The 25,642-nt window shown below is 40.5% G+C and overlaps 1 protein-coding gene across 1 annotated transcript in view; it reads left to right on the plus strand.

The window, feature by feature from the left end:
• TEX11 (testis expressed 11) overlaps positions 1-25,642 on the plus strand; it is a 422,533-nt gene that overhangs the window by 106,425 nt on the left and 290,466 nt on the right. The window contains exon 8 of the mRNA XM_059678680.1: positions 20,428-20,513. Within this exon, the coding sequence (XP_059534663.1) occupies positions 20,428-20,513 (86 nt within the window). The remainder of the gene's footprint in view (positions 1-20,427; positions 20,514-25,642) is intronic.

Raw genomic sequence — 25,642 nt, forward strand, 5'->3', positions numbered from 1 at the left:
AGGGGAGAGAAAAGAGCACAAAAATGATATTCAGAAAAGGAAAAAAGGTAAGAGAGAAAAGAAAAATTGTAAAAAAGGGGGGAAAATGTACATATATGGGGAAAAAACTCCACAAAACCAACAAATAAACAAGAAATGAAAACAACAAACACACAGAAAAGAAGGATGGGAACTGAATCTGAAGAGGCAGAGCTTATTTCCAGAAAGTAAGGTAAAGGAATTGAATGAATGGGGGAATGGCCACAATTCAGTATAGAGGAGGCAGAAAGAGAATGAGTGTATAAGAAGACAAGTAGATAACAAAATTCTCATTAAAAAATATATAAATTTACCCCTTTCTTTAATCTATCTTTCTATATATTCATCTATTTTTGGAAAGGGAGAATAGAGTAGAGAGCAAGTAGGCTTGAGTTTGGTGAGTGAAACTAATTAAGCTATTACTAGAAGAAGAGAGTGAGCGAGGAGAGTAAAAACAAAAGCATAAAATAAAATCAAAACCAACCAACCAAACAATCAAACAAACAACAACCACAACAAAATTGGCTAGCTAAGAAAGAGAAAAAATAAGGGTGCATGGACTTGGAAATTAGATGTATGAGTGAGCCAGCAGAGACTACTATAATAGTCATGTGTCAATAAAGCAGATAGAGAAGATCAATATTTAACAAACAGTAAATAGAAAGGAGAGAAAAACTAACGCAGGAACAGGAAAAGAGAAACAGGCTGAAAAAGGGACAAGTGAGGAAGAAAAGGTTGGCAAAAAGGAAAAAATAAGATAAAGTAATGATAAAAAATAAACATAAAAATAGAATGTAGAAGACTAATCCAAAAAAAGGTTAAAAAATAAAAAAATAAAAAATAATAAAATAAACTAAAGAAAAAACTTTTAATTTCTTAAGTAAAAGGTAAAAAATAAAAAAGTGAAGTAGTGAAGTGTCCTTCACTTCAGCTGAGTTTCAGTGTTCCATGGGGGCTGGTTTAAGACCCCTCTCTACTGTTCTGTCTGCCAACTCTCAGTTTCCTCTTATGTAGACAGCACTGTGTTGAAGTTCCCAGCGATCCACCGCTCCTCTGTGTCAGACTCCACAGCCTTGGTTTCAGGCAGGCAGTATCAACCACCCGCTTTGTTTGTCTGCCTGCTTTCAGTGGTATTTACACAAGCACCTATTTCTTTCATAGGCTTTAGGTGGCAGTGTTGCTGTATTAATTTCCAGGATCAAATGGCCCCTCAACCCAGTCCCTGAGGGTTCCTTGTGGGTATTCAGAATTCTTGTTTCCCTGCCTTAAGGCTGGGTGTGGCTGTGCTGCTAGGAGAGTCTGGCTCCTTCATGAGAAAAATGCCTATGAAGTGTTCAAGGGACCATACTGTCCCAGAGCTGGCTTCCTGGTCGCCTCTCCCTATTTTGCTCCCCAGCTTCCACAAAACCATCTTCCTCTGCATCACAGCCTCAATGAGTTTTTGTAATTGAAAGATCCTATGTACTGGGTTTAGCGAGTAGATGCAAGGAAAATATAAAGACAGAGCAACTGCACTGCTGCACGTCTCTCTCCCCCCTCCGTCTCCCCCCAGCACTGCGCCACAAGTGCAGAACTTCAGGCTGTCTTTTTGGGCGCAGCCTCCCACAGCTGTGGACTTAGATCTAGAGTCCCTGGCTGCCAGCAGCCCTGTGGACCCCATTCCACAGTTGAGTGTTACGCATGTCCCCAAGGGACGTGGACTTGTTGCAGTGCAATTTCCTTCTGACCCTCTAGTCCAGTGGTTCTCAACCTTCCTAATGCCACGACCCTTTAATACAGTTCCTCATGTTGTGGTGATCCCCAACCATAAAATTATTTTCGTTGCTACTTTATAACTGTAATGTTGCTACTGTTATGAATCGTAATGTAAATATCTGATATGCAGGATGTATTTTCATTGTTACAAATTGAACATAATTAAAGCATAGTGATTAATCACAAAAACAATATGTAATTATATATGTGTTTTCCAATGGTCTTAGGTGACCCCTGTGAAAGCGTCGTTTGACCCCCAAAGGGGTCGCGACCCACAGGTTTGCGACCCACAGGTTGAGAACCACTGCTCTAGTCCCAGTTGTGCGTGTGTCTCTCTCTCTAGCCCAGATCTCCTATCCTACCGTTTTTCAGGCATTCTCTATCCTTTCCGGCCATGGATTGTCTCACCAGCTGTGTTTAGTTCACCAATTCTGGGTGGATGTTATTCAATTCAGCTATGTCTTCTAACTGCTCTGTGAGAAGGCCAAGCACATGTCTACTTATTTGGTTGCCATTTTGTCTCCCCTGGGACAAATATTTTAGGAGCCCACGGCCGGGGAGGTTGGAGTCTCGGTGTTTGTGAGTTCACAGCCAGGGCAGCAGGTCCCTGGCTGGTGTGGCTGTAGGTTCTCAGTAGGTGTCCAAGGTCTCCCCGGGTAAAGGTGAGGCTGGGCTCCCAGTCACAGCCGCTCTCCCCTTCAAGATGGTGCGGTCTCTGTGGCAGATCCAGCCTCCCCGGGAGAAATTGCAGCAGCTAGGGGAGCCTGGTCCGCCAGTCCCCAACAGTCATGCAGAATATGACTGTCCCTAACTCACATGCACATACGCGCCCCACATGTCCACACACTCCCCTTTTGCTCCCTCACTCATTCACTCATACTCTCTTCCTCACTGCCGTCCTGTTGGCTGCCATCTTCATATCCTGTCTTTTTTGTGTGAATAATTTTTTAAATGAAAGTATAGTTTACATACAATATTATAATATTTTCAGGAGTACAACATAGTGATTTTATATATATATATATATATATATATATATATATATATATATATACCTTATGAAGTGATCGCTACAATAAGCCTAGTAACTTTTCACAGCACAAAGTTTTTGCAATACTATTAACTATGTTCCCTGTGCTGTACACTATATCACTGTCGTTTATTTATTTTATAACTGAAAATTTGTACCTCTTTTTCTCCTTTACCTTTTTCACCCATCTCTCTAGCTCTCTTCCCTCTGGCAACCTATCAGTTTTTTCTCTATACAGTAAAACCTTGATAAAGCTGACTAATTTAGGCAAGGGGTACCAGGTGTACTGGTTAATAATGAGGATTTTTATCATTAGAGGGAGTTACACATATGTTGATATATATGTGATTTGATATGTATGCCATTTTGTTGTATTAACAGCAAGCTTCAAAACTTCATATGTCAAATTTTCCGAAGGTGTTGACATCATAGATATTTTTAAGCTTAAAAATGTCGAATTTTGTACCAAAAAAAAAGCATTTGCGGGAAGTTTTAATTCATTACTTTATTTTGAAGAAAAGTGCTGTTGAAAGTTATCATATACTTCGGGAAGCTTATGGTGAACATACTCTATCTCAAGATACTTGTGAATGCTGGTTTAAATGCTTTAAAAGTGATGATTTTGATGTGAAAGACAAAGAGCTTTGAGGTCAACCGAAAATGTTTGAAGACCAACAATTACAAGCAGTATTGGTTGAAGATGCGTTTCAAACTCACAAACCACTTGCAGAAAGATTAAACATTGCTCAGCAAACAATTTCCTATCGTTTACAAGCAATGGGAAAGATTTCAAAGGAAGGAAAATGGGTGCCACATCAACTGAATGAAAGACAAATGGAAAACCGAAAAGTCATCAGTAAAAATGTTGCTTCAATGGCACGAAAGGAAGTCTTTTTTGCATCGAATTGTGACTGGCGATGAAAAGCGGATTTATTTTGAGAATCCCAAATGCACAAAATCATGGGTTGATCCAGGTCAACCATCAACATCGACTGCAAGGCCAAATCGCTTCAGAAAGAAAACAGTGCTCTGCCATTGGTGGGATCAGGAAGGTGTGGTATATTATGAGCTTCTAAAACCAGGTGAAATCGTTAATACTGATCGCTACCGACAACAAATAATCAATTCAAACCATGCTTTGATGGTGAAACGACCAGAATGGGCCAGAAGACATGGCAAAATAATTTTGCTTCATGATAACGCACCACCACACACTTTAAAACCAGTTAAAGACACGTTAAAAGGTCTTGCCTGGGAAGTATTAACCCACCCGTTGTATTCCCCGGACCTTGCTCCTTCAGATTACCACTTGTTCTTATCGATGGCACATGCACTCTCTGAGCAGCACTTTAAAACATACAAAGAAGTCAAAAATTGGGTCTCTGAAAGGTTTGCCTCAAAACAAGAAAAGTTTTATTGGGATGGTATCTACAAATTACCTGAAAGATGGGGGAAATGTGTAGCTACTGATGGACATTACTTTGAATAAAACACTTTTGATGTTTCTCTTGAAATTATCATGTTTTCTTTGATTACAAATCTGTATTATTACCTGGTACAACTGGTATGTCCATTAAAGCCTAAAACCCATTATATAATAAAGTAGGTTTTCCGAATGCATGTGTAAAAAAATTGACAAATTAATTTAGTTTACCTGTTTTTATTTATATAGACACATTTGTGCCATTAAAATTAAGTATGTATGAAAAGTTTAATTTTACAGAAAAGTTTTCTATATGTATTGTAGCAATTATAAATTTATACTGAATAGGTCTAGTAAATGAGTATATTCACCAGTCACTGCAAGTAAATGTACATGGCTGGGGCATGGCTTAGCACATGTGGGAACATCAACAAGCATTAAAATTACTGCAGGAAGTCAGGCCACAAGCCAACAGAACCAATTACCTTATGAGATGTGATGTGATCACATGCTAATCATTTGCTGAACATCATTACGAGCAGTGACTCTTGGATTTAAATATGTAGACTATAGTTGTAGATATGTAATATTTATTTATGTTGGCGAAATTACTAGTGTTTTTTTCAACATACGGCCTATTCACTAAAACTTGTTAAAATAATTGAATTGCCTAGCCAGTATGGCTCAGTGGTTGAGTGTCGACGTATGAACCAGGAGGTCATGGTTCCATTCTCAATCTGGGCACATGCCTGGATTGTGGGCTCGATCCCTGGAAGGGGGGGGGGGCATCCAGGAGGCAGCCAATCAGTGATCCTCTGTTACCATTGATGTTTCTCTCTCTCTCTCTCTCTCTCTCTCTCTCTCTCCATTCCTCTCTGAAATCATTAAAAATATATTTAAAAACTATTAATTTAATAGTTAATAATTAATATAACAAAAATTATAACCTATTTAATTATAAGCAAATTTGGTTAAAAGCATTTTAAAATTAACAGGGTGTTAATTTTCACATATGACATAGGGACTGAAAATTTTGTCCATTCCATCAGAAGTCCATTAAATCAAGGTCTGCAAAATCAAGAGTTTTCTGTATATGTTACTCTGTTTTTGTTTTGCTTTGTTTGTTCATTTCTTTTGTTTTATTTTTAGGTTCCATATATATGTGAAATCACATAGTATTTGTTGTTCTCTGTCTGATGTATTTCACTTAGCATAATACCCTCTATATCCATCCATTTTGTCACAAATAGCAAGATTTCATTCATTTTTTATTGCTGGGTAATATTTCATACTAGAGGCCCAGTGCATGTGCACTGGTGGGGTCCCTCGGCCTGGCCTGTGGGGATCAGGCCCAAACCAGCTCTTTGACATCCACTGAGGGTTCCTGGATTGTGAGAGGGCAGTTCTTGGGTGAGGCACCCCATAATTAGGTTCCCTCCTTTCTGGTTCCAGGTGCGTCACCCGAATACCACAGCTGCCAAGTCACTGCAGCTTGGCAGTTCCTGCATTGAGCTTCTGCCCCCTGGTGGTCAGTGTGTGTCATAGCTGTTGGTTGGAGCATCTGCCCCCCTGGTCATCATTGCGTGTCATAGCTACCGGTCCGACGGTCGCTTAGGCTTTTATATATTTTTTTTTTGTTGTTTTTGTTTTTTTTGTTTTTTTGTTTTTTTTTTAATTAAATCTTTATTGTTCAGATTATTACATTTGTTCCTTTTTTTCCCCCCCATAACTCCCCTCCTCCCAGTTCCCGCCCCACCCTCTGCCCTCACTCCCCACCCACTGTCCTCATCCATAGGTGCACGATTTTTGTCCAGTCTCTTCCCACATCTCCCACACCCCTTTCCCCCCCAGGAATAGTCAGTCCATTCCCTTTCTATGCCCCTGATTCTATTATAATCAACAGTTCATTCTGATCATCAGATTATTTATTCACTTGATTCTTAGATTCACTTGTTGATAGATGCATATTTGTTGTTCATAATTTGTATCTTTACCTTTTTCTTCCTCTTCCTCTTCTTAAAGGATACCTTTCAGCATTTCATATAATCCTGGTTTGGTGGTGATGAACTCCTTTAGCTTTTCCTTATCTGTGAAGCTCTTTATCTGACCTTCTGTTCTGAATGATAGCTTTGCTGGATAAAGTAATCTTGGTTGTAGGTTCTTGGTATTCATCACTTTGAATATTTCTTGCCACTCCCTTCTGGCCTGCAAAGTTTCTGTTGAGAAATCAGCTGACAGTCGTATGGGTATTCCCTTGTAGGTAACTGCGTTTCTTTCTCTTGCTGCTTTTAAGATTCTCTCTTTATCTTTTGCTCTTGGCATTTTAATTATGATGTGTCTTGGTGTGGTCCTGTTTGGATTCCTTTTGTTTGGGGTTCTCCGCGCTTCTTGGACCTGTAAGTCCATTTCTTTCACCAGGTGGGGGAAGTTTTCTGTCATTATTTCTTCAAATAGGTTTTCAATATCTTGCTCTCTCTCATCTTCTGGCACCCCTATAATTCTGATGTTGGTACGCTTGAAGCTGTCCCAGAGGCTCCTTACACTATCCTCGCATTTTTGGATTCTTTTTTCATTTTGCTTTTCCGGTTGGATGTTCTTTGCTTCCTCGCATTTCAAATCATTGACTTGATTCTTGCGCTCCTCTGGTCTGCTGTCGGGTGTCTGTATAATATTCGTTATTTCAGTCCATGTGTGCTTAATTTCTAGTTGGTTCCCCAATATAAGATCGAGGGTCTTATTAGTTTTCGTGTAGAGCTCATTAAGTTTATCGGCAGCTTCTAAACAGTTCTTGAGAGACCTTAAAAGTGTGGTTCTGAACTCTATTTCTTCCATTGACAATTTTGTCCTGTTTCTTTGTCTCCGCATTTTGTTATGCTTCCTTGGTGCACCCCCTAGTGGTCTTTGTTCGCAGTCTTATAGATAAATCTTGATTGTTGTAGCTAATTCCAGGGAGGGTTTGACCTCCAGGCCAAGTGGCTATGAGAATCAGCTATGAGTGTCAGCAGTGAGAGAACTTCTGTCCTCTAGGGAGGTGCTAATCTAGCCTTTGCCTGAGGCTATCCGGCAAATGCCTCTGTGCAGGGCTTGGGCAGGGCGGGTCGCACAGGATCAACAGGGTGGGCCGGAGAGAGCAGTTATGGCGGCTCTCAGTCCTGTCCCCAGGGGCTCTGCCTCTCTGAGTCCCAGCACCCGCTGCAAAGCTGGGAGAGAAAGCTGCACTCGCTCTGACCGAAGCCAGACAGTCCTGCCTCTCCTGTTTGAGTCTGGGTCCCTAAAGACTCGCCTGTATCTGGTGCTCAGAGTCTGCGACTCCCTCCCGATTGAAAACAACAACCGCGCCCTCCGCCGCCAGCCCGCTCCGCGCACTCCGCACCTCAGAACTTGACCTCAGCACCGAGCCTCCTCTGAGTGTCCGTATGCGTTTCTCTTTCCTCCTAGTTGTAGGACTTCCACTCAGCCAGCGTTCCTGTGGTTCTGGGTGACGTCCCTTCCGTTTTTTGGTTTCACTTTTGAAGTAGTTGTTCAAAGCAGCAAACTCTGGCGTTAACCTATGCCGCCATCTTGGTTCTCCCCCCGCTTAGGCTTTTATATATCCCATCTTCTTTATGCATTCATTTATTCATGGACACTTAGCTAACTTGGCTATCCTAATATATAAATACCCTGGGTCCATCACGACTGGAGGCTCTCCAACCTGCAGTCAGCGCTGGGTTACTGTGGTGATCCAGCACTGACTGCTGTGGCTGCAGGCGCAGTAACCCAGCACTGACTGCTAAGGGGGCTGTGAATCAGGCCCTGAAGAGAGAAGCATGGACTGATATGTAGCCTCTGTGGAAGCTGTTGATCACCACTTGCCTCTTTCTTTTGCTCTGGGCCTGGCCAGCAGCCACCCTCCATTTCTTTCCAGGCCTCCACAGGGGGTACTGATCAGCCACACCTTTCTGATCAGGCCCTGTTGATAGGCCCAGAGATGCTGATTGTCATAGAAACCGACCAATCAGAACCAAATCTGGGTCAACTGTGAGGAGCCAATGGCTGCTTAGGAGGTGGAGCTTTTGACGCAGACTGGCATAGAAACCCACCAATCAGAACCAAATCTGAGTGAAGTGCCAGGAGCCAATGGCTGCCTAGGAGGTGGAGCTTTTGACGCTGACTGGCATAGAAACTGACCAATCAGAACCAAATTGACTGGCAGAGGCGGGCAATTGGGGGCGAGATCAGGCTGGCAGGAGAGGGCAGGTAGGGGTGATCAGGCAGGCAGAAGCAGTTATGGGGTGATCAGGCCTGCAGGGAAGGGCAGTTAGGGGCGAGATCAGGCCGGCAGTGGAGGGCCGTTGGGGGCAAGAACAGGTCAGCAGGGAAGGGCAGTTGGGGTGGACCAGGCTGGCAGGGGAGGGTAGTTGGGGGCCATCAGGCCAGCAGGGGAGGTCAGTTGGCAGCAAGATCAGGCTGGCAGGGGAGGGCCGATGGGGGCAAGAACAGGTCAGCAATGGAGGGCAGTTGGGGGCAATCAGGCCGGCAGGGGAGCAGTTAGGTGTTAATCAGGCTGGCAGGGGAGCGGTTAGGAGCCAGCAGCCCTGGATTCTGAGAGGGATGTCCGACTGCTGGTTTAGGCCCAATCCCACAGGGATCCCCCAAGGGGTCCCAGACTGGAGAGGGTGCAGGCTAGACTAAGGGTCACCCCCCCCCAGTGCACGAATTTCATGCACCGGGCCTGTAGTTATAAATAATACTGCAATGAACACAGGTGCATTTTATTTGAATTAGTGTTTTTGTTTTCTTTTGTTTTCTACCCAGAAGTGGAATTGCTGGGTCATATGGTAGTTCCGTTTTTAGCTTTTTGAGGAACATTCACACAGTCTTCCATAGTGGCTGCACCAATTTACAATTCCACCAACAGTGTATGAGAGTTCCCCTTTTTTCCACATCCTAACCAACACTTGTTTCACAGCATCCTGTTATTTCAGGGTTGCAGTATCTTATTTTCTCTCTTAGAAGATATTGACAAATTTTTGTCCCCAATATTTTTTCTCTGCATAATCTCTGTTTTCTCCAAGGTGACTTTTTCTTTTTCTTTTTTAAAAATACTTTATTGATTTTTTTACAGAGAGGAAGGGAGAGGGATAGAGAGTTAGAAACATCGATGAGAGAGAAACATCGATTCATCTGCCTCCTGCACACTCCCCACTGGGGATGTGCCCGCAGCCAAGGTACATGCCCTTGACCGGAATCGAACCTGGGACCCTTGAGTCCGCAGGCCGACAGTCTATTCACTGAGCCAAACCGGTTAGGGCCAAGGTGACTTTTTCTGTTTGTGTGTTTGTATGTGCTCAGTCTTTGCTGTTCTATTAGATCAGCGGTTCTCAACCTGTGGGTTGCAACCTCTTTGGTGGTCGAATGACCCTTTCACAGGGGTCGCCTAAGACCATCCTGCATATCAGATATTTACATTACAATTCATAACAGTAGCAACATTACAGTTATGAAGTAGCAACCAAAATAATTTTATGGTTGGGTCACAACATGAGGAACTCTATTTAAAGGGCCAGAAGGTTGAGAACCACTGTATTATATGCTTTCCTCAAATGTCCAATGACCATTGGCTGCTTATCCTATTTTACAAAAGACTAATATGCAAATCAACCAAATGGCAGAACAGCCAATCACTATGACGCTCACTGACCACCAGGGGGCAGACACTCAACACAGGAGCTGCCCCCTGGTGGTCAGTGTGCTCTCACTGGGGGAGTGCCGCTCAGCCAGAAGCTGGGCTCATGGCTGGTGCCTCTCCCACCTCCACAGAAGTGCTAAGGACATCTGACTGCGGGCCTAAGCCAGCAGTTGGATATCCCCCGAGGGCCCCTGGACTGCAAGAGGGCTCTGCAGGCCAGGCTGAAGGATCCCCCCCCCCCAAGTGCACAAATTTCATGCACCAGGACTCTAGTCTTTAATAATGAAACACTAAAAATATCATTGAAAGCTCTGTTCCTGGGTCAGTAAAACTATTTATGGTATTTTTTTATGTGCTTACGGCTTAGACAAGGGACCTGATAATCTAGGTCAGGAAATCTTATAATGACAGGAAATGATCAGATAAAGGTTAGAGAAGCCCTAACATAGTGTTTTAAAAGGAATTAATTAGTTAAGTTAACCAGCTCTCTTTTTTTCTGAGACATCTTTCCTGTATCCCAAAACTAGATTAGGAATAATTGTAAGGTTTTGACATGAAAGCAGAAGGTAATACTGTATTGTTCAGAGGCAAATAAAGTGGTTTTTTTTAAATTAAATCTTTATTGTTCAGATTATTACAGTTGTTCCTCTTCCCCCCCCTCCTCCACCCAGTTCCCACCCACCCTCTGCCCTTACCCCTCCCACTGTCCTCATCCATAGGTGTACGATTTTTGTCTAGTCTCTTCCTGCACCCCCACACCCCTTTCCCCCCAAGAATTGTCAGTCCACTCCCTTTCCATGCCCCTGGTTCTATTATATTCACCAGTTTACTCTGTTCATCAGATTATTTATTCACTTGATTTTTAGATTCACTTGTTGATAGATATGTATTTGCTCTTCATAATTTTTATCTTTACCTTTTTTTTAATATCTATTTTTATCGATTTCAGGGAGGAAGGGAGAGGGAGAGAGAGATAGAAAATATCAATGATGAGAGAGAATCACTGATCAGCTGCCTCCCACACATCCCCTATTAGGGATTGAGCCTGCAACTTCAGCATGTGCTCTGACCAGGGATCAAGCCATGACCTTCTGGTTCATAGGTCAACACTCAACTACTGAAAATTGTGTCTTAAGCACCAGGAGAAATAACTAATGGACTATTGTTGATTATTACTGAGATAATCTGAGGATTAGAGAAAGCTGAGTGAGGGAGGGATTAGAAGTTAAATGTCTTAAGGCCATTAAGGAAGAAATCCAGGCAATTATAATTCAATTATTACTACACTATTATAATTGAACCTATAAATGTTTAAAGGAAAACACAATCATGAAGAAAAATAGCTTAGAATTTGTGACTGGAAAAATAATAGGAAGTTGGTTTTACTGAATTTTATAAAAACCCAATTTGCAAACTAATTTGCAGAAAATGAAGTTATCTAGTTAACTTAAAAAAAAAGCCTTGTAACAAAGTTAGTGATCAAACTCATTTTCAGCAGCAATATATAATTGAGTTTAAAAAATCATTTTATATCTGATTTTGTCATTGTAAAGTAGGTATTCAGTTGGAGCTATCATTTTTGGCCCAGGAGATGTAACAGTGGCTGGAGGTTCTAGAAATCCCATGAGTCCTGGAGATCATATAATGCATTAGTAAAAACCAATATGCAATGGACTTATAGCTCTACCTTTTTTTTATTTTTATTTCCATTATATATTGCTTGCAAAATGAGATGTTAGCACTCCATAGGAAGATATCTATCTATCTATATCTATATCTATATGTTTAAGTTTATCTTTATTGTTGAAAGTATTACATATGTCCCCCATTGACCCCCTCTACCCTGCTCCTGTCCCCTCCCCAGGCCTTTACTGCACTGTTGTCTGTGTCCATGGGTTATGCATATCCTATATAATAAAAGGCTAATATGCAAAGTGTCCCCTCGATGGGGAGTTTGATCAGAAGGTTGACCAGGGGGCGGGGCAGGATTGCCAACCATCTGTGGCCCCTCCCCCTGGCCATCCCCACCTCCGATCAGGCCTCCCACCCTGTTCAGGGGTGGGGCCAGCCAGTGGGAGGGGCCACTGATGGTTGAGGTGGGGGAGCTGATCTGGGATGGGGCCGGCTGGCCAACCTCCTGTGTTCCTTCCCCCTGGCCAGCCTGGCCTGATCAGCCCTGATCAGGACAGCCAGACCCCACCCATGCACGAATTCATGCACTGGGCCTCTAGTATGCATATAAGTTCTTTGGTTAATTTCTTTCCACCCCCTCCTTCCCTCTGAAGATTCATCAGTCTGTTGCATGCTTCCATGTCTCTGGATCTATTTTGTTCTTCAGTTTATTTTGCTCATTAGATTCCACATATGAGTGAGATCATGTGATACTTGTCTTTCTCTGACTGGCTTATTTCACTTAGCGTAATACTTTCCAGGTCTCTCCATGCTGTCTCAGTGGTAAGAGATCCTTCTTTTTTTCCATGGTATAAGTATACCACATATTTTTTATCAGCTCATCTACTGATGGGCACTTGGGCTGTTTTCAGATCTTAGCTATTGTAAAGTGAGCTGCTATGAACATAGGGGTGAAACACCAATCTTTCTGATTGGTGTTTTGGGATTCTTACGATATATTCCTAAAAGTAGGATCACTGGGTCAAATGGCAGTTCAATTTTTAATTTTTTGAGGAAATGCCATATTTTTTTCCATGGTGGCTACACCAGCCTGCATTCCCACCAGCAGTGGTCCCTTTTCTTCACATCTTCGCTAGCACTTGTTTGTTGACTTATTGATGGTAGTCATTCTGATAGGTATGAAGTAATAAACCTCATTGTAATTTTAATTTCCATCTCTTTGGTGATTAGTGAGACTTGTCTTTCATATGTCTCTTGGGCATCTGTATGTCCTCTTTGAAGAAGTGTCTATTTAGGTCCTTTGCCCATTTTTTCATTGGGTTGTTGGTCTTTTTTAAAGTTGTGTAAGTTCTTTACATATTTTTGAGATTAATACCTGATCAGATGTATCATTGCATATTTTGGAAAGAGATATTTTTATGCATCTTAGTACTTCATACCCCATTAGAAATGTTTCATGAGGACAGAAATATTTGTCTGTTTTGTTTACTAATGTATCTCTAATGCCTAATAGTTAGGAAGTGCTTAGTAAATATTTATTATTGAATGTATAAATGAATGAGTGAATGGGGCAATATTGGTAGTTGCAATATATTTTTGTCATTACATTGAAAATATGCTGTGGGTCCCTTGAAACCTATTTTAGTATTTTGTAGTTTTGTCCTCATAAGTTTATTATTGTGTATTATTTTCTTCCTAGGAAATAACATTTAATGTAAGTACACTTGCAGGGCTTGTGAAGGCAAGTACAAATACTGAGGAAATTGAATAAAGATTCAGTACACTTAATGTTCATCAAAAGCCTTATTTTCCATTTTCCTCTGTACAATTAGTTGCAGGCCTTTCTGTAGCAAATGTGTGTGAGCTGCATAATTCCAGTATAACTACATAATTGACGTGTCCCTGTGTGAACCTATAATGAGTTAAGCCTTTTCTACTGAAATGTCAAGAAAGCATTTAAATACTTCTGGATTCTTGCCAGACCCACATTACCAAGACTCCTCTTTATTTTAGATTTAAATATGTAGTAGGTCTAATGTGCTCAGGCATGCATACTGAACTTCTGAATGTACTGTAATTCAAAGGGGGACTCTTTTTGAGGCAACACAGGTCTGTACATATTAGTTATGGAATAACTTGCCTCAGATCTCATATTCCTAACTGAGGATCTGCTTCTAGTCTTACTGTGGTAAAATTTATAAAGGACTCCTTTATATGGCATGGCTATAATTTGATTCTGGATAGATGGTTCCTGAAGGGGATATATGGCTAAATTATTAAAAAATTTTCTTATGCAATTTGCCAGTATTTTCACAGATGAAAATTCTGTAAAATATGGCATTGATGCAGGAACTGAGATACCGAATAACCCATAAAATAATTTTTTCCTATGGCACCATTCACATGCTTTTTCCTACTTTTACCTCAATGGTAATTTATGTAAAAAAATGTTTGTTGTTAAAGAGGGTCTATTAAACTAAGTATCCTATATAATAAAAGCCTAATATGCAAATTGTCCTCTTGACTGAGAGTTCGACCAGGAGTTCAACTCGGGCGGTGGGCAGCTGGCCAAATGCCCATGGCCCCTCCCCCTGGCCAGTGGCGGCAGGTGGCTGGGGGAAGGGAAGCCCCTGCTGGCAGCTGCTAGGGACCCTACCCATGCATGAATTTCATGCACTGGGCCTTTAGTTTCTAAATAAGTCTTATGACTAAATAAGTGCTTTGGACACATTTCAGAACTTTAGAATTTTTTAAACTTGCCTTGATTTTTGGAAAAAACATCATTTTTCCTCCCTTCAGTGGTGGATTTTTTGGTGTTGAGTATACTCTCTAATCCAGCGGTCACCAACCTTTCGGGCCTCACGGACCACCAGTGGTCCACAGACCACCGGTTGGTGACTGCTGCTCTAATTCAAAGCCTTTTACTGAATTTGACAACCTACAAAAGAATTTTAGCCTATTCCTTTGCTGAGCAATGATTAGATTTTCCACTTCCTGTTATTAAAGGACCTTTCAAGTTCTATTAGTAATATATTGTATTTTCTATACATAACTAATTCCCCAATCTGAATATTTTGTAGCTCCTCTTTAAATAAATTGGGAGGTTTCCTTTGCTGTACAAAAGCTTTTTATTTTGATGTAGTCCCATTTGTTTATTTTCTCTTTAGTTTCCATTGCCCTAGGAGCAGTATCGGTAAAGAAATTGCTTCACATATGTCTCAGATTTTGCTGCCTGTAGATTCCTCTAGTATTTTTATGGTTTCCAGTCTTACGTTTAAGTCCTTTATCCATTTTGAGTTTATTTTTCTGTATGGTATAAGTTGGTGGTCTAGTTTCATTTTTTTGCATGTATCCGTCCAGTTTTCCCAACACCATTTATTGAAGAGGCTGTCTTGACTCCATTGTATGTTCATGCCTCCTATGTCGAATATTAATTTTGCATAGTGGTTTGGGTCAATTTCTGGGTTCTCTATTCTATTCCATTGATCTATATGTCTGTTCTTGTGCCAGTACCAGGCTGTTTTGAGAACAGTGGCTTTGTAATACAGCTTGATATCTAGTATTGAGATCCCACCTACTTTGTTCTTCTTTCTCAGGATTGCTGGAGCTATTCGGGGTCTTTTTTTATTCTAGATGAATTTTTGGAAAGTTTGTTCTAAGTCTGTGAAATATGCCATTGGTATTTTAATGGGGGAGTGCATTGAATCTATAGATGCTTTGGGTAGTATAGACATCTTGATGATGTTGATTCTACCAATCCATGAACACGATAAAGGAAACCATTAACAAAACAACAAGAAAGCCCACAGCATGGAAGAACGTATTTGCAAATGTTATCACCGATAAGGTTTTAATTTCCAACATTTACAGGGAACTCATACAACTTAACAAAAGGAAGATAAACAACCCAATCAAAAAGTGGGCAATGGACCTAAATAGATACTTTTTGAAAGAAGACAGAAGAAAGGACAAAAGACATGAAAACATGCTCAAAGTCACTAATCATCCGAGAGATGCAAATCAAAACGACAATGGGGTACCATCTCACACCTGTCAGAATGACTATTCATCAACAAATCAACAAATGACAAGTGCTAGCGAGGATGTGGAGAAAAAGGAACCCTCATGCACTGCTGGTGGGAATGCAGACTGGTGCAGCCACTGTGGAGAACAGTAAGGAATTTCCTCAAAAAAACAAAAATGGAACTCCTGTTTAACCCAGTGATCCCACTTCTAGGAATATATCCCAAGAAACTAGAAACACCAATTAGAAAGGATATATGCACCCCTGTGTTCATAGCAGCACAATTCACCATAGCTAAAATTTAGAAACAGCCTAAGTGCCCATCAGCAGATGAGTGGATTAAAAAACTGGTACAACTACACAATGGAATACTATGCTGCAGTAAAAAAGAAGGAATTCTTACCATTTGCAGCAGCATGGATGGAACTGTAGAGCATTATGCTAAGTGAAATAAACCACTCAGAAAAAGATAAATATCACATGATCTCACTCATTTATGGAATATAATCAACAACATAAACTGATGAACAAAAACAGATCCAGAGACAGAGAAGCATTGATCAGACCATCAAACCTCAGAGGGAAGGTAGGAGGGTGGGGGTAAGGGGGAGAGATCAACCAAAGGACTTACATGCAAACATATAGGCCTAACCAATGGACACAGAAAACAGGGGGGTGAGGGCATGAGTGGGGGAATGGGGGGTAATGTGGGGATATGGACAGATATGTAATAACTTAATCAATAAAGAAATTTAAAGAAATAAATTGGGAGATTTTGATAAGGAAGAGTGGGTTATTTTTTAATATATTTTTATTGATTTCAGAGAGGAATGGAGAGGGAGAGATAGAGACATTAATGATGAGAGATAATCACTGATTTGCTGCCTCCTTTATGCCCCCTACTGGGGATCAAGCCAGCAACCCTGGGCATATACTCTTACTGGAAATGAACTGTGGTCCTCTGGTTCATTGGTTGATGCTCAACCACCAAGCCATGCCGGTTGAGTTTGTTAGGGACGTTCTTTATCTGTCCTTTGATTCTAAATGATAGCGTAGAGTAATCTTGGTTGCTTTTCATCACTTTGAATATTTTGTTCCAATCCCTTTTGGTCTGCAAAGTTTCAGCTGAGAAAGCAGCTGACAGTTTTATGGGAGCTCCCTTATAGATAACTAACCGCTTTTCTCTTGCTGCTTTTAAGATTCTTTCTCATTGTAACCTTTGGCATTTTAATTATAATGTGTCTTGGTGTGAGCCTCTTTGGGTTCATCTTGTTTGGGGTTCTCTGCGCTTCCTGGACTTGTAAGTCTATTTCTTTTACCAGGTAGGGGAAGTTTTCTGTCATTATTTCTTCAAATAGGTTTTCAATATCTTGCTCTCTCTCTTCTTCTGGCACCCCTATAATTCGGATGTTGGTGTGCTTGAAGCTGTCCTTACGCTATCTTCATATTTTTGTATTCTTTTTTCATTTTGCTTTTCCGGTTGGGTGTTTTTTGCTTCTTCGTATTTCAAATCTTTGACTGGGTTCTTGCGATCCTCTAGTCTGCTATTGGAACTCTGCATAATATCCTTTATTTCAGTCAGTGTATGCTTAATTTCTAGTTGGTCCTTTATCATAACCTTGAGGGTCTCACTAGATTTCTTGATGGTCTCACTAAATTTATCGGCGATTTCTAGAAAATTCTTGAAAAACCTTAAAGTGTGGTTTTGAACTCTATATCCAGTAGTTTGCTTTCCTCCATTTCTGTCATTTGTGACCTGTTTCTTTGTCTCTGCATTTTTTATGCTTCCCTGTGTTGATAGAGTGGTTTTCTATGTTAGTTGTCCTATAGGGCCCAGTGGCTCAGCCTCCCCAATTACCTGAGGTGGACACTCTTGGTGCACCCCTTTGTGGGCTTTTTGCACAGTCTTGTTGTAGTTAAGCTTTAATTGTTGTAGGTATCACTGGGAGGAATTGACCTCCAGGCCAATTGGCTGTGAGAATCAGCTCTGTCTATGGTAGGAGAACTTCTGTGCTGAAGACACCCTTATGGGGCAAGACTTGCTTCAGTGGGGCTTTGGTGATCACTGAGTCTGCCCTCTGAGTGTGTCCCTTATGGATCTGAGGAGTTGTAATCTGGATGGTCCCACTGTCACCACTGGGCACACTGGCTCTTGGATCTCTAAGGAGGTGCTAATTTAGCCACTGCCTGAGGCTACCCGGCAGGAGCTATGGAGAGTTCCTCTTCTTTGTTTGGGGTTTGGAGGTGGCCAGATGAGGCCCAGCTGTGAATCAATGCAAGCTGCTGTGGGGCCTTGGACCTTCTTTTGGAAGTTCTGGGTCTCTCTAATCCAGCTGCAATTTGTTAGGTAATTTTCAGCTTGCAAAGGGCCAGGCCTTTCATATGCAAATGCCTCTGCACAAAGCTTGGGTGTGGCGGGGCCTCAGGGGATCAACAGGGCGGAGCAAGCAGCTTTGGCTGCTTCCCAGTCTTACCCTAAGAGGCCCCGAGTCTCAGTGTCCCGGTAATCGCTGCAAGCACCTCTGAGAGAAAGCCGCCCTCCAGTTCTTCCCAATGCTAGGCAGTCCAGTTTCTTCCCCTATTAGTCTGGGTCCCCAGAGACTCACCTGGAACTGGAGTTCAGAGCAGTCGGGAGCTTGAAACTCCCTCCCGATTGAAAAAGTCAACCGTGTCCTCAGTTTCCAGCCCTCTCCACGTGCACCTCGTCCTCAGCTGCCAGCCCTCTTCACATGCACCATGTACTCAGTTGCCAGCCATTTCGGCGTGCGCGTCCATACCTCTGCTCTTTACTTCCACACCGCACCTCCTCTGAGTCTCAGTGTGCTTTTCTCTTTCCTCCTAGTTGTAGAATTTCCACTCAGCCAGCCTGCCTGTGGTTCTGGATGATGTCCGTTTTGTCTTTTAGTTGTATTTTTGAATTTGTTGTGGGAGGCAGCAATTTCCAGTGTTTACCTATGCCACCATCTTGGTTTCTTCGGGAACTTTTTAATTATTATATTTTTCAAATAGGTTTTCAATTTCTTGCTCTCTTTTTTTCTCCTTCTGGCACCCCCATGATGCAAGTGTTGGTATGCTTGAATTTGTCCCAGAGGCTCCTTAAACTATCTTTATGTTTTGGATTCTTTCTTTTTTGCTGTTCTGATTAGGTGTTTTCTGCTTTATTTTTTTTCCAAATCATTGATTTGAACCTCTGCTTTATATACTTTACTGTTGATTCCCTGTAACATATTCTTCATTTCAGTTATTGTTTTATTCATTTCTGACTTTTAAAATGTTTTCTGTCTCCATTTTTATGTTTCCTATCTCTTTGAAGTTCTCACTAAGTTCTTCTAATCTTCCCCTAAGTTCACTGAGCATCCTTATAACCAGTGTTTTGAACTCTGCATCTAGTATATTTTTTCTCTCTATTGTATTTAGTTATTTTGTTGTAGTTTTGTTCCGTTATTTCATTTGGGACATGTTTGTTTGTCTCCTCATTTTGGTTGCCTCCCTTTGTTTGTTTCTATTTATTCTGTAGAGCCTATTAGGCACAGCCTCCTCAGTCACCTGAGCTGGGCATTCCAGGTGCAGCTCTCCATGTCAGCTGTCTGTACCCTCCTATTGTAGTTGAGCCTTGATTGCCATTGGCATGTCAATGAGATGGATTTACTTCCAGGCTAATCATTTGCAAGGACTGGCCCCAACTGCAGCAGAGGAGCTGGTGTGCAGGGCCCAACCCCAAGGAGCAGGACTCTCTTCAGCAAGACTCTGGTGTTTGCTGAGTTCACCCCTTGTGTTCACTGCTTCTGGAGGTGGTTGGGTGGTTCTCCAGAATGGTCTGATCTGTCTACCAGGTGCGCTGCTTCTGGTGCCTCCTGGGGATTTAGGCAAAGATCAGCTACCACCTGGCATGAGCTACAGAGTGAGCTGCAGATGGCTGCTACTTCTGTTGTGCTTGGAGATGCCCAGAAGAGGCCAAGCTGTGGACTAAGGCCGGCTGCTGCTAGTGCTGGACTTAGGGCTGTTTAGCAAGTAGTACAGGGCACACCGAGGCCAGATGCTGCTTGTTTGGGTTCTGTGGACCTTTGAGAGATTTCTGGAATGTCTGCAACATGAGCTAAGAAAAGCCATTTGTATTGAAAATCCACTGAATATGGCTTGGGGGACCTGCAGGTTGGATGGGGCGAGGTATCAAGGTGAATAGTGTTAGGTTGATAAAGACTCAAATAAGGCACTTACCTGCTGGTTCTGTTGGGGGAGAGCTAAACAAAGGAATCCTTGCTGGTTTTCACCTCCTGAAGATATGGGACTTCTCTTCATGATACTGGAACTCTGGTCAGGGGGGCCTGGTGTGTGGATGGGACCCCTCCATTCTTAGGGAGGACCTCAGCAGCTCAGATATCCCTCCCTATTTTTTAAAAATTTAAGTTCTTTATTGTTTAATGTATTACATAAGTCTCATTTTTCTCCCATTGACCTCTCCCCAGCCACCCCAACCCCCAGCACATTCCCTCATGCAACCCCCCCATCTATGTCCATTGGTTATGCTCATATGCATGCATACAAGTCCTTTGGTTGATCTCTTCCTCCCTATTTTTAAGTACCACATGTGGCTGTGGGATCTGCCTGTTACACAGCTCTCTGTCCCTCCTACCAGTCTCCATGTGGCTGTTTCTGTATATATAAATTATAGGACTTCTGTTCAGCTAGATATCAAGTGATTCTGAATAATGGTGGTTCTGTAGTTTAACTGTAATTTTGATATGGTTGTGGAAGGATGCCAGTACTGCATCTACCTATACTGCCATCTTGACCAGAAGCCCAATATGATCTCTATAGATATTTTAATGTTAAGGAAATCATGAATCTGATTATCTTTTTTTTTAAAATTGCAGACTGAATATCTTCTTATTCTCTGTTACAACTTTGGAGTAGAAACCCACATGCTGAATAAATACGAAGAAAGTTGTTACTGGCTTAGGTAATATAAACAAAAATAATAAATGTAAATTCAAGAATATTATAAAGTTCAGTTAAGTTTAAACATTGACTTCAAAAGCCAACATGCTACATTTATTTACTGCTTTAACATGTACTATTTATTATTCTTATATGCTGCCAATGATTGAAAAATGTATTCTATTCTTTTATCTTCTGTTAATCCTCACTTGAGGATATTTTTTCCATTGATTTTTCAGAGAGAGTAGAAGGGAGGGAGAGACACAGAGAGAGAGAAACATCAATGTGAGAGACACATCAACTGGTTGCCTACTGCATGTGCTCTGACCTGCGCCGGAGATCAAGCCTGCAACCGAGGTATGATGGATGTGCCCTTGATTGGAATCAAACCTGAGACCCTTCAGTCTGTGGGCCAATCCTCTAACCACTGAGCAACCGGCCAGGGCTATTCTACTAGTATTCTTAATATAACATAAGAGTATGCTCTCCTTCCATTCCTCCTTTGTATCTTCATGAAGATTATGGAATTTTATTTTTTGCTTTGGAACTTATTGCTGTCTGCCAACCCCACAGTATAAGGGTAGAAAGGTGGTAAGAATGGGATCAGCTAAAATTATTAGTCCTAAATGATTTTAATATTTTAATATCAATCAAGTATATATTTAGCACTTACTATATGCTCAGTACTATGCTAAAATTTGTACTGTTGTGTTGAATATGGAAATATCAAGGGAATAGTACAAAAATATAGCAACTATATGCACAAACTATGTCTTTTACTGAATATGTAGGCCAAGCACAGATTGACACATAGTAGATACTCAATAATTTCTAGTTAAATGATTTTATGTGAAAATGTATTTTTCTGGAGATGTTACATAGGTGCTTTGAATATCAGGGGATCGTGAAATAAAATATATCAAATCAATTTACCAAAATTTTCTTTCTTAGTACAGGGTTAGTTCTGGTTGTTTGGAGATATTCCCATGATCAGTTTAACTATTGGTGAAATTCACATTTGCCATTAATGAAATAAATGGAAATTTGGTCATTAAGATTATAATACTCATATACATATATCTCTAACAAAATATTTATGCAAATAACTTGTTTATGTAAAAGACTTTAGAGCTCAAAGATTGATCAAAATTTGTAAAGAAATATGCTTCCACTTTGCTATATATCTGAAACTGGTGCAGAATGGTATTGAATGTAAACTGGTTGAAAAAACAAAACAAACCCTGCCTGCCCTGGCCAGTGTCACTCAGTTGGTTGGAGTGTTATCAGGTACACAGATAGGTAGCATGTTTGATTTTCTATCAGGGCACAAACCTAGGTTGTGGGTTTGACCCCCAGTTCGGGGTGCTTACAAGAGGCAACCGATTGATGTTTCTATCTCACATTGGTCTCTCTCTCTCTCTCTCTCTCTCTCTCTCTCTCTCTCTCTCTCTCCACCTCTTGCCCTACCTCTCTCCCTCCGCTCTCTGAAATCAATAAAAATCATGCCCTCAGATGAGTATTAAAAAAACAACAATCGTGACTGACAGAACAGGTTTATGCAGTTATAAGAGTTATACTTGTCTTGATTTAGAATGATTCACACAAGTGGAATATACCTGAATTTTTTTAATTTTAAATAACATTTTAATACATTTAATTATTTAAAATATACCAAAGGAACTAACTAGGTTAGCATAGGTTTTACAATAGGTTTCCTTTAAAGGAACAACCTTTTAATGAAGTGAATGATGAGTGAGTTTTATTTGGTAGGATTTGGGAGTATTTGAGGGTAGAGCACTCACAAAGTTTATGGCATAAACTTCTCATAAGACTAGTATGCCAAGAAGACAGTAAAGGGAAGGCTTAAAAAAAAAAAAAGCATGTTGGTGTCATAGATGGCTCAAGTCTTAAGGGGCGAGGAACGTTTATCTGCCAAGGGCCATTTGGATATTTATAGCATCATTTGAGGGCCATACAAAATTATCAACCTAAAAACTAGCCTACTATATTTGGTCAAACATTTAATTAACTCACCCCTAATACCTTGGCAGGGTCTGACCAAATGATTTTGCGGGCCTTATATGGCCCGTGGGCAGGACGTTCCTCACCCTTGGGTTAAGACAATAGAGGTGAGCTTGAAATTTATGCCAAGAATGAGGATGAATATTCTCTGGGAACCAGTCATAAGAGTAGGCTGTCTTTTTTTTTTTTTTTTTTTTTGAGTAGGCTGAGTCTTGAAGTGGCATGGCATGCAGGTTATTTTCACATATACCATGAGTTGTTGACTTCGTACCTGTCATCATTTTTTGGAAAACCTTACAGAAGGAAAGTATGGTAGTGACAGGACATGACTGACATCCATATCATAAGCTAACAATATCAAAATTTTGCTATGTATTTGGTGGCTATATTTTTAGGAATATAATTTGACCTGTAGTCATATTTTCATCAAAATCTTTAAATCTTTTGTGTGTTTTTCTTTCAATTTTATTTTATATTGGTTTCAGGTGTACAGCTTAGTAATTAGATAATCATATACTTTACATAGTGTTACCCCTGATATTTCCAGTGCCCATCTGGCCCCATAAATAATTATCACAATATTATTGATTACATTCATATCCCTGAGACTATTTTGTGAGTACCAATTTGTACTTCTTAGTCCCTTCACCATTTTCACCCAACCCCCAAACCTCCTCCTCTCTGGCAACTACTAGTCCATTCTCTATGCCTATGACTCTTTTGTGTTCTTGTCACTAAAATGGAATTGGGGAAAACAGGCAGTACTTGAATTCTAACCCTACTTATTATAAACTATTTTAATTTATTTACCTGATTATTTTTTCCACATCTTTTGATAGGAACATAATTTGGTGAGGTATTTTAAAATGCCTTGAAAAATTATATTTTAATGTGTTTTAAAATGTCAAAAATAATTATCAATATTAATAACAATAGGAAGTTAGCACAAGGGATCATTTTTCTAGTATTAGATCAACTGTAAGTTAAAATTTAAATCATCTATGACACTACTGTGTAATTGTGAATATTTTGTTACCTACATTTTAGAATGATTTTGGAGCTTAAATAGTATGATGCATGTATTGTAGAGTTTTCAGTAACGTACATGGGAAATAGAAAATGCTCTAAGTAATGTATTTGCTATTTACTGGAAATAGACATTAATGTTGTTACTTCACTAGTTTATTCTAATTTTTTAAAGTATATTTTTATTGTTGATAGTATTACAGATATCTCCCATTCCCCTCCCCCCTTTTTCCCCTTCCTCCCAACCCCTATTCACCCACCCCCAGGTCTTCACTACCCTATTGCCCATGTCCATGGGCTATGCCTATAAGTATGTAAGTTCTTTGGTTTATGTCTTCTTGTCTTCCCAACCCCACATCATTGAGGTATGTCTATTCCATGTCTCCCTGCTTTGGGTCTTATTTTGTTGGTCAATTCATTTTGTTCATTAGATTCCACAAATAAGTAAGATCATGTTATATTTGTCTTTCTCAGTTTGGCTTATTTCACTTAGCATGCTATTTTCCAGGTACATTCATGCTGTCCTAAAGGGTAAGAGATCCCTCTTTTTTTATAGCTGCATATTATTCCATTGTGTAAATGTCCACCAGCTTTTTAATCCATTCATCTCCATTCATCTACTGAAGAGTACTTATGCTGTTTCCAAATCTTAGCTATTGTAAATTACGGGGCTATGAACATAGGGGTGCATATATTCTTTCTGATTGCTGCCTTAGGGTTTTTAGGATATATTCCCAGAAGTGGGATTGTTGGGTCAAATGAAAATTCCATCTTTAATTTTTTGAGGAAATTTCATACTGTTTTTCATAATGGCTGCACCAGTCTGCATTCCCACCAGCAGTGAACATTCCCCTTTCTCCACATCCTTGCGAGCACTTGTTGTTTGTTGATTTTTAAAAATATATATTTTATTGATTTTATTTACAGAGAGGAAGGGAGAAGGAGAGGGTTAGAGAGTTAGAAACATCGATGAGAGAGAAACATCGATTCAGCTGCTTCTTACACACTCCCTACTGGGGATGTGCCCACAACCAAGGTACATGCCCTTGACAGGAATCAAACCTGGGACCCTTCAGTCTGCAGGCTAACGTTCTATCCACTGAGCCAAACTGGTCAGGGCAGTTTTTTGATTTTTTGATATTAGCCATTCTGACAGGTGTAAGGTGATATCTCATTGTGGTTTTAATTTGCATTTCTCTGATTATTAGTGACTTTGAGCATTTTTTCTTGCTTTTCTTGAGCATTTGTATGTCCTCTTTGGAGAAATGCCTGTTCAGGTCTTGGCCCATTTTTAAATTGGATTGTTTGTCTTCTTTTTGTTGAGTTGTATGAGCACTGTATATATTTTGGATATTAGCCCCTTATCAGGTGTATCATTGGCAAATATATTGTCCCATTCAGTGGGTTCCCTTTTCAGTTTGATGGTGCTTTCTTTTTTGTGCAGAAGCTTTTTCTTTTTTGTGCAGAAGCTTTTTATTTTAATGTAGCCCCATTTGTTTACTTTCTCCTTAGTTGCTTTTGCCCTAGGAGATGTATATGTAAACATATTGCTACGTGAGATGGCTGAGATTTTACTGCCTATGTATGAGATTTTACCTCTAAGGTTTTTTATGGTTTCATGCATTACATTTAAATCTTTTATCCATCTTGAGTTTATTCTTGTGTATGGTGTAAGTTGGTGGGATAGTTTCCTCTTTTTGCATGTGTCTGTCCAGTTTTACCAGCACCATTGTTGAAGAGACTGTCTTTATTCCATTCTATATTCTTGCCTCCTTTGTCAAATATTAATTGACCATAATGGTGTGGGTCAATTTCTGGGGTCTCTGTTCTGATCCATTGGTCTATATGCCTGTTATTCTGCCAGTACTAGGTATTTTGGCTATAATGGCTTTGTAGTATAACTTGATATCCAGTATTGTGATCCCTCCTACTTCATTCTTCTTTCTCAAGATTGCTGCAGCTGTTCAGGGTCTTCTATGGTTCCATATAAATTTATGGAGTTTTTTTTCTAGCTCTGTGAAGTATGCCATTGGTATTTTAATAGGGATTGTGTTGAATCTGTAGATTGCTTTGGGTAGTATAGACATTTTAATGATGCTAATT

The sequence above is a fragment of the Myotis daubentonii genome, chromosome X (genome assembly GCF_963259705.1).
Source record: "Myotis daubentonii chromosome X, mMyoDau2.1, whole genome shotgun sequence".
Taxonomy (NCBI): domain Eukaryota; kingdom Metazoa; phylum Chordata; class Mammalia; order Chiroptera; family Vespertilionidae; genus Myotis; species Myotis daubentonii.